We start from the raw sequence: 13,260 nt of genomic DNA on the forward strand, positions 1-13,260 counted from the left end.
CTCTAAAGTTTTCTCCTCTCACCTTAAATCTATGTCCCCTAGTAATTGACTCTCCCACCCTGGGAAAAAGCTTCTATCTAGTCTGTCCATGCCATTCATAATTTTGTAAACTTCTATCAAGTCGCCCCCAAGTCTCCGTCGCTCTAGTGAGAACAATCCGAGTTTCTCCAACCTCTCCTCATAGCTAATAACCTCCAGACCAGGCAGCATCCTGGTAAACCTCCTCTGCACCCTCTCCAACGCCTCCACATCCTTCTGGTAATGTGGTGACCAGAATTGCACACAATATTCCAAGTGTGGCCTAAGCAAGGTTCTATATAGCTGCAGCATGACTTCCCAGCTTTTATACTCAATACCCCTGCCAATGAAGGCAAGCATGCCATATGCCTTCCTGACTACCTTATCCACCTGCGTTGCCACTTTCAGTGACCTGTGGACCTGTACACCCAGGTCCCTCTGCCCATTGATGCACTTAAGGGTTCTGCTATTTACTGTATAATTCCTACCTGTATTGGATCTTCCAAAATGCATTACCTCGCATTTTCCAGATTAAACTCCATCTGCCATTTCTCCACCCGAGTCTCCAATCGATCCATATCCTGTTGTATCCTTTGACAATCCTCTTCACTATCTGCAACTCCTCCAACCTTTGTGTTGTCTGCAAACTTAGTAATTAGCCCAGTTACATTTTCCTCCAAATCATTTACGTATACTACAAACAGCAAAGGTCCCAGCACTGATCCCTGAGGAACTCCACTAGTCACAGCTCTCCATTCAGAAAAGCACCCTTCCACTGCAACCCTCTGTCTTCTATGACCAAGCCAATTCTATATCCATCTTGCCAGCTCACCTCTGATCCCGTGCAACTTTACTTCTGTACCAGTCTGCCATGAGGGACCTTGTCAAAGGCCTTACTGAAATCCATGTACATAACATCCACTGCCCTTCCATTATCGATCATCTTTGTCACTTCCTCGAAAAACTTGATCAAGTTAGTGAGACACGACCTCCCCTTCACAAAACCATGCTGCCTCTCACTAATATGCCCATTTGCTTCCAAATGGTAGTAAATCCTGTCACGAAGAATCTTCTCCAATAATTTCCCTACCATTGACGTAAGGCTCACCAGCCTGTAATTTCCTGGATTATCCCTGCTACCCTTCTTAAACAATGGAACAATATTGGCCTTCTCCAGTCCTCTGGGACCTCACCCGTAGCCAGTGAGGATACAAAAATTTCTGTCAAGGCCCCAGCAATCTCCTCCCTTGCCTTCCTCAGTGATCTGGGACAGATCCTATCTGGCCCTGAGGACTTATCCACCTTAATATTCTTCAATACGCCTAGCACTCCCTCTTTTTTGAGCTGAACATGATCCAGGATATCTACACACTCTTCCTAAACAAATCGACCGCTAAGTCCTTCTCTTTGCTGAATACTGATGGGAAGTATTCATTTATTATCTCTCCCATTAGGGCTTTCTTAAAAAAAATTTGTAAATGGGATGTGGGTGTCGCTGGCTAGGCAAGCATTTATTGCCCATCCCAATTGCCGGTGAGGATGCCTTCTTAAACCGCTGCAGTCCATGTGGCGTAGGTACACCCACAGTGGTGTTCGGGAGGGAGTACCAGTCCCAGCGACAGTGAAAGAACAGCAATATATTTCCAAGTCAGGGCAGTGAGTGGCTTGGAGGGGACCTTGCGGTAGTGGTGTTCCCATGCATCTGCTGCCCTTATCCTTCTAGGTGGTAGAGGTCGTGGGTTTGGAAGGTGCTGTCTAAGGAGCCTTGGTGAATTCCTGCAGTGCATCTTGTAGATGGTACACACTGCTACTATTGTGTGTTGGTGGTGGAGGGAGTGAATGTTTATGGTGGTGGATGTGGTACTGATGGGCTGCTTTGTACTGAAATGGTGTCAAGTTTCTTGCGCGTTGTTGGAGCTGCACTCATCCAGGCAAATGGGGAGTATTCCATCACACTCCTGACTTGTACCTTGTAGATAGTGGACAGGCTTTGGGGAGTCAGGTGATGATATACTTGCTGCAAAATTTACAGCATCTGAACTGCTCTTGTAGCCACAGTATAAGATCATAAGAAATAGGGACAGGAGTAGGGCATTCGGCCTACTGATCCTGCCTTGCCATTCAAAAAGATCATGGTTGATCCGACTGTGGCTTTAACTCCACTTTCCTGTCTGTTCCCACATAACCCTTGACTCTTTTGTCAGTCAGAAAAAAACTAACTCAGCCTTGAATATATTCGATGAACCAGCCTCCGCTGCTCATTGGGGAAGAGAATTTCAAAGACTAACAACCCTCAAGAGAAGAAATTCCTTCTCATCACAGTCTTAAAAGGGAGACGCCTTATTTTGAAACTGCATGTCCTAGTTCTGGATTCCCCCATGAGGTGAAACATCCCCTCTGCACCCACCCTGTCAACCCCCCTCAGAATCTTGCATGTTTCAAGATCATCATTTCTCATTCCCCTAAACTCCAATGAGTATAGACACAACTTTACCTCATAAGACAACTCTCATATCCCAGGAATCAGCAAATATATGCTTAAGCAAGGAGATCAAAATTGTACACAATACGCCAGGTATGATCATGCCAATCTCACACAGCTGTAGTAAGACTTCCCTACTTTTATACTCAACTCCCCATTCCAATAAAGGCAATAAAATATTTATATGGCTAGTCCAGTTAAACTTCTGGTGGCTCCCAGGATGTTGGAGGAAGATTCAGCGATGGTAATGCCTTTAAACATCAAGGGATTAAAAGATTCTATATCTCATTGGAGATAGTCATTGCTCTGCATTCGAATGGCACAAACTTTACTTGCCACTTATCAGCCCAAGCCTTAAAATTATCCAGTCTTGCTGCGCGCAAGCCTGGACTGCGTCAGTACCTGCAGAAACAAAACAGAAACACTCAGGTCAGGCAGCATCAGTGGAGAGAGAAACAGACTTAAGGTTTCAGGTCAATGATTTTTCAGTTTCACAAGGGCTGTTATTAATTACCAATTCCTCCCATGCCTGATTAAATCCAGTAAAACATCAGACCTTTTCCTTAGCTCCAATTTCCTTTATGTAACAGAGTATCAAAAATTCATATGTGAGCTAACCAATGTCACAGAGATTCATCATCAACTTCTCTTATACTTCAAACATCTGTCACTTAAATGTGTACTGGAATCCCTAGATTCCTCTTCAAGTTCATGGAGAAATGGCTTCCTGATTTTAGCTGCAGTCATGCCAGGCCAGGCCTCCTGCCTGTGCCAAGGCCCCGGTCTCTCTGAAGGCTGCTATTCTTGACTCTGCTCATATTTGATGTTTACTAATGAGCCTTTTCTATTTCAGCATGAAGAGTAGAAGACTGGGCACAAGATTCTGAATTGGCTCCCTTCTGCTTCTGTGTCAATGTAGCATTAGTGCAACAAAGCCTATGTGAATAAAGAAAGTTATAATGCAACTCATTGTCCTGGGTTTAATTTTTCCAGCAGTTAGCTTTTTCATTGTAATTTCCTGGCAGTTTCCTGCCTTTTGTGAATAATCAATATAGTCACAGTCCAGAATAATTCTCAAATATTGGGGTAGAGCAGATTGAATCATTAATGAACAATATTGCAGAGCGGTGACATTGGCTGCTCACACAAATAAGCCACATTACTTTGGGATGAAGGAGCATTTCCATGGACTGGGGGCGAGGTTGTCACTTATGTTGGTGCAGAACGAGATTGGAAAAGGAATCAGAAAATAACTAGCAATCTACCCTCTAACTGCAACAAAAATAAAAATACTGGGAAAAACTCAGCTGGTCTGGCAGCATCTGCGGAGAGGAACACAGTTAACGTTTCAAGTCCTTATCACTCTTCAACAGAACTAAGTAAAAATAGAAGAGAGGTGAAATATAAGCTGGTGTAAGGAGGGGTGGGACAAGTAGAGCTGGATAGAGGGCCAGTGATAGGTGGAGATAACCAAAAGATGTCATAGACAAAAAGACAAAGAGGTGTTGAAGGTGGTGATATTATCTAAGGAATGTGCTAATTAAGGGGTAGTAAGCAGGACGAGCAAGGTACAGATAGCCCTAGTGGGGGTGGGGTGGGGGGGAAAGTACAGATAGCCCTAGTGGGTGTGGGGTGGGGTGAAGGAATCGAAATAGGCTAAAAGGTAGAGATAAAACAATGGATGGAAATACATTTAAAAATAATGGAAATAGGAGGGAAAAGAAAAATCTATATAAATTATTGGGAAAAAGGGGGATTGGAAAGGGGGTGGGGATGGAGGAAAGAGTTCATGATCTAAAACTGTTGAACTCAATATTCAGTCCGGAAGGCTTTAAAGTGCCTAGTTGGAAGATGAGGTGCTGTTCCTCCAGTTTGCGTTGAGCTTCACTGGAACAATGCAGCAAGCCAAGGACAGACATGTGGGCATGAGAGCAGGATGGAGTGTTGAAATGGCAAGCGACAGGGAGGTCTGGGTCATGCTTGCAGACAGACTGAAGGTGTTCTGTGAAGCGGTCAACCAGTCTGCGTTTGGTCTCTCCAATGTAGAGGAAACCGCATTGGGAGCAGCGAATGCAGTAGACTAAATTGAGGGAAGTGCAAGTGAAATGCTGCTTCACTTGAAAGGAGTGTTCGGGCCCTTGAACGGTGAGGAGAGGAGAAGTAAAGGGGCAGGTGTTGAACCTACTGCGGTTGCATGGGAAGGTGCCATGGGAGGGGGTTGAGGTGTAGGGGGTGATAGAGGAGTGGACCAGGGTGTCCCGGAGGGAATGATCCCTGCGGAATGCCACCGGGGGGGGTGAAGGGAGGATGTGTTTGGTGGTGGCATCATGCTGAAGTTGGCGGAAATGGCAGAGGATGATCCTTTGAATGCGGAGGCTGGTGGGGTGATAAGTGAGGACAAGGGGGGGACCCTATCATGGTTCTGGGAGGGAGGAGAAGGTGTGAGGGCGGATGCACGGGAGATGGGCCAGACACAGTTGACGGCCCTGTCAACGACCGTGGGTGGAAAACCTCGGTTAAGGAAGAAGGAAGACATGTCAGAGGAACTGTTTTTGAAAGTGGCATCATCAGAACAGATACGACAGAGGCGAAGGGACTGAAAGAATGGGATGGAGTCCTTACAGGAAGCGGGATGTGAGGAGCTGTGGCTTGTAATGGATATTGGTGGACAGTCTATCACCAGAAATTGAGACAGAGAGGTCAAGGAGGGGAAGGGAAGTGTCAGAGATGGACCATGTGAAAATGATGGAGGGGTGGAAATTGGAAGCAAAATTAATACATTTTTCCAGGTCCAGACGAGAGCATGAAGCAGCACCAAAGCAATCATCGATGTACCGGAGAAAAAGAGTTGTGGGAGGGGGCCGGAGAAGGACTGGAACAAGGAATGTTCCACGTACCCCATAAAGAGACAGGCATAACTGGGGCCCAAGCGGGTACCTATAGCCACACCTTTTATTTGGACGAAGTGAGAGGAGTTTAAGGAAAAATTGTTCAGTGTGAGAACAAGTTCAGCCAAACAAAGGAGAGTAGTGGTGGATGGGGATTGTTCAGGCCTCTGTTCGAGGAAGAAGCGGAGAGCCATCAGACCATCCTGGTGGGGGATGGAGATGTAGAAGGATTGGATGTCCATGTTGAAGAGGTGGTTGGGGCCAGGGAACTGGAAATTGTTAATATGATGTAGGGTGTCAGAGGAATCACGGAGGTAGGTGAAAAGGGACTGGACAAGGGGAGAGAGAATGGAGTCAAGATAGCAAGAAATGAGTTCCAATAACTTATAGATTTTTCTTTTCCCACCTATTTCCATTATTTTTAAATGTATTTCCATCCATTGTTTTATCTCTACCTTTTAGCTTATTTCGATTCCTTCACCCCACCCCAACTAGGGCTATCTGTATATTGCCTGAACAAAAACAGAATTACCTGGAAAAACTCAGCAGGTCTGGCAGCATCGGCGGAGAAGAAAAGAGTTGACGTTTCGAGTCCTCATGACCCTTCGACAGAACTTGAGTTCGAGTCCAGGAAAGAGCTGAAATATAAGCTGGTTTAAGGTGTGTGTGTGGGGGGCGGAGAGATAGAGAGACAGAGAGGTGGAGGGGGTTGGTGTGGTTGTAGCGACAAACAAGCAGTGATAGAAGCAGAATATCAAAAGATGTCAACAACAATAGTACAATAGAACACATAGGTGTTAAAGATAAAGTTGGTGATATTATCTAAACGAATGTGCTAATTAAGAATGGATGGTAGGGCACTCAAGGTATAGCTCTAGTGGGTTTTTTTTTTTATTTTATATAATGGAAATAGGTGGGAAAAGGAAAATCTTTATAATTTATTGGGAAAAAAAAAAGAGAAGGGGGAAACAGAAAGGGGGTGAGGATGGGGGAGGGGACTCACGACCTAAAGTTGTTGAATTCAATATTCAGTCCGGAAGGCTGTAAAGTCCCTAGTCGGAAGATGAGGTGTTGTTCCTCCAGTTTGCGTTGGGCTTCACTGGAACAATGCAGCAAGCCAAGGACAGACATGTGGGCAAGAGAGCAGGGTGGAGTGTTAAAATGGCAAGCGACAGGGAGGTTTGGGTCATTCTTGCGGACAGACCGCAGGTGTTCTGCAAAGCGGTCGCCCAGTTTACGTTTGGTCTCTCCAATGTAGAGGAGACCACATTGGGAGCAACGAATGCAGTAGACTAAGTTGGGGGAAATGCAAGTGAAATGCTGCTTCACTTGAAAGGAGTGTTTGGGTCCTTGGACGGTGAGGAGAGAGGAAGTGAAGGGGCAGGTGTTGCATCTTTTGCGTGGGCAAGGGGTTGTGCCATAGGAGGGGGTTGAGGAGTAGGGGGTGATGGAGGAGTGGACCAGGGTGTCCCGGAGGGAGCGATCCCTACGGAATGCCGATAAGGGGGGTGAAGGGAAGATGTGTTTGGTAGTGGCATCATGCTGGAGTTGGCGGAAATGGCGGAGGATGATCCTTTGAATGCGGAGGCTGGTGGGGTGATAAGTGAGGACAAGGGGGACCCTATCATGTTTCTGGGAGGGAGGAGAAGGAGTGAGGGCGGATGCGCGGGAGATGGGCCGGACACGGTTGAGGGCCCTGTCAACGACCGTGGGTGGAAAACCTCGGTTAAGGAAGAAGGAGGACATGTCAGAGGAACTGTTTTTGAATGTAGCATCATCGGAACAGATGCGACGGAGGCGAAGGAACTGAGAGAATGGGATGGAGTCCTTACAGGAAGTGGGGTGTGAGGAGCTGTAGTCGAGATAGCTGTGGGTGTCGGTGGGTTTGTAATGGATATTGGTGGACAGTCTATCACCAGAGATTGAGACAGAGAGGTCAAGGAAGGGAAGGGAAGTGTCAGAGATGGACCACGTGAAAATGATGGAGGGGTGGAGATTGGAAGCAAAATTAATAAATTTTTCCAAGTCCTGACGAGAGCATGAAGCAGCACCGAAATAATCATCGATGTACCGGAGAAAGAGTTGTGGAAGGGGGCCGGAGTAGGACTGCAACAAGGAATGTTCCACATACCCCATAAAGAGACAGGCATAGCTGGGGCCCATGCGGGTACCCATAGCCACACCTTTTATTTGGAGGAAGTGAGAGGAGTTGAAGGAGAAATTGTTCAGCGTGAGAACAAGTTCAGCCAGACGGAGGAGAGTAGTGGTGGATGGGGATTGTTCGGGCCTCTGTTCGAGGAAGAAGCTAAGGGCCCTCAGACCATCCTGGTGGGGGATGGAGGTGTAGAGGGATTGGACGTCCATGGTGAAGAGGAAGCGGTAGGGGCCAGGGAACTGGAAATTGTTGATGTGACGTAAGGTGTCAGAGGAATCACGGATGTAGGTGGGAAGGGACTGGACAAGGGGAGAGAGAAGGGAGTCAAGATAACAAGAAATGAGTTCTGTGGGGCAGGAGCAAGCTGAGACGATCGGTCTACCGGGGCAGTTCTGTTTGTGGATTTTGGGTAGGAGATAGAAGCGGGCCGTCCGAGGTTGGGCAACTATCAGGTTGGAAGCTGTGGGAGGGAGATCCCCAGAGGAGATGAGGTCAGTGACAGTCCTGGAAACAATGGCTTGATGTTCAGTGGTGGGGTCATGGTCCAGGGAGAGGTAGGAGGAAGTGTCTGCGAGTTGACGCTCAGCCTCCGCGCTACCACGCGGAGGCTGAGCGTCAACTCGCAGACACTTCCTCCTACCTCTCCCTGGACCATGACCCCACCACTGAACATCAAGCCATTGTTTCCAGGACTGTCACTGACCTCATCTCCTCTGGGGATCTCCCTCCCACAGCTTCCAACCTGATAGTTGCCCAACCTCGGACGGCCCGCTTCTATCTCCTACCCAAAATCCACAAACAGAACTGCCCCGGTAGACCGATCGTCTCAGCTTGCTCCTGCCCCACAGAACTCATTTCTCGTTATCTTGACTCCCTTCTCTCTCCCCTTGTCCAGTCCCTTCCCACCTACATCCGTGATTCCTCTGACACCTTACGTCACATCAACAATTTCCAGTTCCCTGGCCCCTACCGCTTCCTCTTCACCATGGACGTCCAATCCCTCTACACCTCCATCCCCCACCAGGATGGTCTGAGGGCCCTTAGCTTCTTCCTCGAACAGAGGCCCGAACAATCCCCATCCACCACTACTCTCCTCCGTCTGGCTGAACTTGTTCTCACGCTGAACAATTTCTCCTTCAACTCCTCTCACTTCCTCCAAATAAAAGGTGTGGCTATGGGTACCCGCATGGGCCCCAGCTATGCCTGTCTCTTTATGGGGTATGTGGAACATTCCTTGTTGCAGTCCTACTCCGGCCCCCTTCCACAACTCTTTCTCCGGTACATCGATGATTATTTCGGTGCTGCTTCATGCTCTCGTCAGGACTTGGAAAAATTTATTAATTTTGCTTCCAATCTCCACCCCTCCATCATTTTCACGTGGTCCATCTCTGACACTTCCCTTCCCTTCCTTGACCTCTCTGTCTCAATCTCTGGTGATAGACTGTCCACCAATATCCATTACAAACCCACCGACACCCACAGCTATCTCGACTACAGCTCCTCACACCCCACTTCCTGTAAGGACTCCATCCCATTCTCTCAGTTCCTTCGCCTCCGTCGCATCTGTTCCGATGATGCTACATTCAAAAACAGTTCCTCTGACATGTCCTCCTTCTTCCTTAACCGAGGTTTTCCACCCACGGTCGTTGACAGGGCCCTCAACCGTGTCCGGCCCATCTCCCGCGCATCCGCCCTCACTCCTTCTCCTCCCTCCCAGAAACATGATAGGGTCCCCCTTGTCCTCACTTATCACCCCACCAGCCTCCGCATTCAAAGGATCATCCTCCGCCATTTCCGCCAACTCCAGCATGATGCCACTACCAAACACATCTTCCCTTCACCCCCCTTATCGGCATTCCGTAGGGATCGCTCCCTCCGGGACACCCTGGTCCACTCCTCCATCACCCCCTACTCCTCAACCCCCTCCTATGGCACAACCCCTTGCCCACGCAAAAGATGCAACACCTGCCCCTTCACTTCCTCTCTCCTCACCGTCCAAGGACCCAAACACTCCTTTCAAGTGAAGCAGCATTTCACTTGCATTTCCCCCAACTTAGTCTACTGCATTCGTTGCTCCCAATGTGGTCTCCTCTACATTGGAGAGACCAAACGTAAACTGGGCGACCGCTTTGCAGAACACCTGCGGTCTGTCCGCAAGAATGACCCAAACCTCCCTGTCGCTTGCCATTTTAACACTCCACCCTGCTCTCTTGCCCACATGTCTGTCCTTGGCTTGCTGCATTGTTCCAGTGAAGCCCAACGCAAACTGGAGGAACAACACCTCATCTTCCGACTAGGGACTTTACAGCCTTCCGGACTGAATATTGAATTCAACAACTTTAGGTCGTGAGTCCCCTCCCCCATCCTCACCCCCTTTCTGTTTCCCCCTTCTCTTTTTTTTTTCCCAATAAATTATAAAGATTTTCCTTTTCCCACCTATTTCCATTATATAAAATAAAAAAAAAAACCCACTAGAGCTATACCTTGAGTGCCCTACCATCCATTCTTAATTAGCACATTCGTTTAGATAATATCACCAACTTTATCTTTAACACCTATGTGTTCTATTGTACTATTGTTGTTGACATCTTTTGATATTCTGCTTCTATCACTGCTTGTTTGTCGCTACAACCACACCAACCCCCTCCACCTCTCTGTCTCTCTATCTCTCCGCCCCCCACACACACACCTTAAACCAGCTTATATTTCAGCTCTTTCCTGGACTCGAACTCAAGTTCTGTCGAAGGGTCATGAGGACTCGAAACGTCAACTCTTTTCTTCTCCGCCGATGCTGCCAGACCTGCTGAGTTTTTCCAGGTAATTCTGTTTTTGTTTTGGATTTCCAGCATCCGCAGTTTTTTTGTTTTTATCTCTGTATATTGCCTGTCCTGCTTTCTACCCTTAATTAGCACATTCCTTAGATTAAATCACCGCCTTCAACACCTCTTTGTCCTTTTGTCTGATATCTTTTGGTTATCTCCACCTATCACTGGCCCTCTATCCAGCTCTACCTGTCCCACCCCCCACCTTAAACCAGCTTATATTTCACCTCTCTTCTATTTTTACTTAGTTCTGTTGAAGAGTGATACGGACTCGAAACGTTAACTGTGTTTCTCTCCGCAGATGCTGCCAGACCAGCTGAGTTTTTCCCAGTATTTTTATTTTTGTTTTGGATTTCCAGCATCCGCAGTTTTTTGCTTTTATCTTAACCCTGACCACCTCATATTAAGCAATACTAGATGATGAACTGAGACAAGAAAACAAAACTACAGATACTCTGTGGCTCTTTTTCTGATAATGATGTTTAAATGCAAACAGATGGGAAGTGTAATAAAAACAGAAAATACTGGGAGAAAAAGTGTTAACATTTCAGGCTTATGACCTATTCCGTCTATTTTGAGAGAAGGTAAGGGGTCACCGGGAGGGGTCCTGGTGGAGTGGGAATACTTGAACCAGGTATGAGATCAGCTGAACAGAAGACTCGTGGCCAAGTGGCCGTGGGACAAAGATGATGAAGAGCTCAGTGAATCTGTTGAGATGCGGTTGTAAAGGAATGAAGCAGAGGCCTTTAAGGACAGATCGCTCAGTATAGGGTGGGTGGGAGGTTGGAGGGTTTCGTGAAACACATGGCAAAGAGTGAGATTCAGAGAAAAGATGGGGTGCGGAGGGAAGTGAGGGGAAGAAAGGATCAAGGGGCATAGCGTGCAATCTTTCATACCTGAAAGGAAGTTGAAAAAAAGTGCTGAACGTGGTGAATGACAAAATGAAACTGTCAACCTGGAACACAGATGGTGAGTCAGTGCTGTTTACGAGAGAGATCGAGAGTGTGCATGTGGCGCATGACGTTGAATGGATCTTAGGATGAGGCAAGAACAGTGGTTCGAGGGATTCTGAATGTCTAGGAGACATGTAATTGTGGGTGGATCCAAAACAAGGAGGCTGGAATTTCAGTTGGAAGAACTTGGGAGGCAGAGACACAGTTACTAAGGAAGGAGACGTGGCTGTAAAAGCCAGTTTTTTTGCAGCTACCTGATCAAACATGAGAAGGAAAGGAGAAAGCCATAAAAGTGAACAAGGGAGAAGAGACTAATGGAAATTGCAGGGAGCAAGAGAACTTCAAGGTGAGTGGTCTTGGAAGAGAAGTGCCAATGAATTAAACACTAATACAAATGCAACATGTGAAATAAAAATAGAAAATGCTGGAAATATTTAGATCACAGACCTGAAATGTTAACTGTCCTTCTCTTAACAGGCGCCGCCTGACCTGAGTATTTCTCACACTTTATTTCAGATTTCCAGCAGCAGAGATAAGATAGCATTTTACTTTCGTTCTTGGATGAGCAGAAAATGGGTGGGGGCAGGAATCATCACATCTTCCCCCACCGCCCTAATTGCCTCCGAAACAAGTAAATCCGAAATATTCAATCCCAAATGCTAGTCCAGTTTGTGTTGCATCAGAAACTGGAACTTAAACTGATAATCTGAGCTGAAAGCCAACAATCAGCTGGATAGATTACTGGGATTCAGCATAGGTAGTGGGCACTGACTGCAAAAGCACAGAATCTTCTTGGCAAGTTTCAGAATATCTTCACATCATCCAAAATGACCAACTGCAATGCTAAATACAAAAGTTGATTTAGAGGAACATACATGATCACATCACACTGAATACATTTATATTTGCTCATGTTCTTTTGAGAGTCCTTCTTGTTACTCTTAGGCAGTTCCTTGGGATCGAGGATGACTTGCTTCTGCTCTGGTTCAATGGGTTGAAATGGCTGATAAGTCCAATGTGCGATTTGCAGACTCTGCCACAGGCTGGGCAGATAGCAATTTAAGGTTTGGGTAGATGGGTTGTTGAGGTTTGTGTGCTCTGACACCTGGACTTCACCTCCTCACATTTCTGACAAAGTCTCTCGACGTGCCTTGTGTCTTTCCAAATGAATCTTCTCCATTTTGGTTGGTCACAAGCCAGGGACTTCCATGAATCGATGGGGTTGTTTCCACTGCCTATTCGTGGGCAGAGCTGGCCGGGCCAGCATTTGTTACCCATCCCTAGTTGCCCCCTAGTTCAGAGGGCATTTAAGAGTCAACCATGTTGCTGAGGGTGTGGTCACATGTAGGCCAGGCCAGGTAAGGACAGCAGATTTTCTTCCCTAACAGACATTAATGAACCAGATAGGTTTTTACAACAATGATTAGTTGGCCATCACTAGACTTTTAATTCCAAATTTTTATTGAATTCTACTACTACCTTGGTGGGATTTGAACCTGGGTCCCCAGAGCATTATCCTGGGTCTCTGGATTACTAGTCCAGCAGCAATACCACTACACCATCACCTCCCCATTGTCGCGACTGAGTTTCAAGTACAGCAGTTACTTCAGGAGTCTGGGGTCAGGCATACAAACAAGATGCTGGCAGTGATGGTTTTGTGTGATTAGCACCCAGATGTTTAACCTGCTGGCTTGGGAGAGGCTGCTGCCTTTCTTGTCACCAGATTGAGGATCTTGCAAAAGCATCATTGGTGGTTCTTCTCCACTGCTTTGAGGTACCTGTAGTACATTGTCCAAGTCAGAGTAAATTTCCATTCAGTGTCAGGGCATCCGCAGTGAAGCTTCACATTAAATCATCTTTACTTCGAGCTTATAAAGATAAACTCCACACAAGTGCTGGCATTGCACTACACTTTGTTTTAAACAGGTAAGCGGGCTTAAGT

General features: G+C 46.8%; 1 protein-coding gene across 5 annotated transcripts in view; it reads left to right on the top strand.

Annotated features, from left to right (window-relative positions):
- Window positions 1–3,465, top strand: part of LOC121286956 (myosin-7-like) — a 92,333-nt gene extending 88,868 nt beyond the window's left edge. For all 5 annotated transcript variants that reach the window (XM_041204300.1, XM_041204304.1, XM_041204302.1 and 2 more), the window contains one exon: window positions 3,354–3,465. In XM_041204300.1, the coding sequence (XP_041060234.1) occupies window positions 3,354–3,365 (12 nt within the window). In that variant the 3' untranslated portion in view covers window positions 3,366–3,465. The remainder of the gene's footprint in view (window positions 1–3,353) is intronic.
- Window positions 3,466–13,260: the final 9,795 nt, after the last annotated feature.

Source organism: Carcharodon carcharias, chromosome 14, assembly GCF_017639515.1.
Source record: "Carcharodon carcharias isolate sCarCar2 chromosome 14, sCarCar2.pri, whole genome shotgun sequence".
Taxonomy (NCBI): Eukaryota; Metazoa; Chordata; class Chondrichthyes; order Lamniformes; family Lamnidae; genus Carcharodon; species Carcharodon carcharias.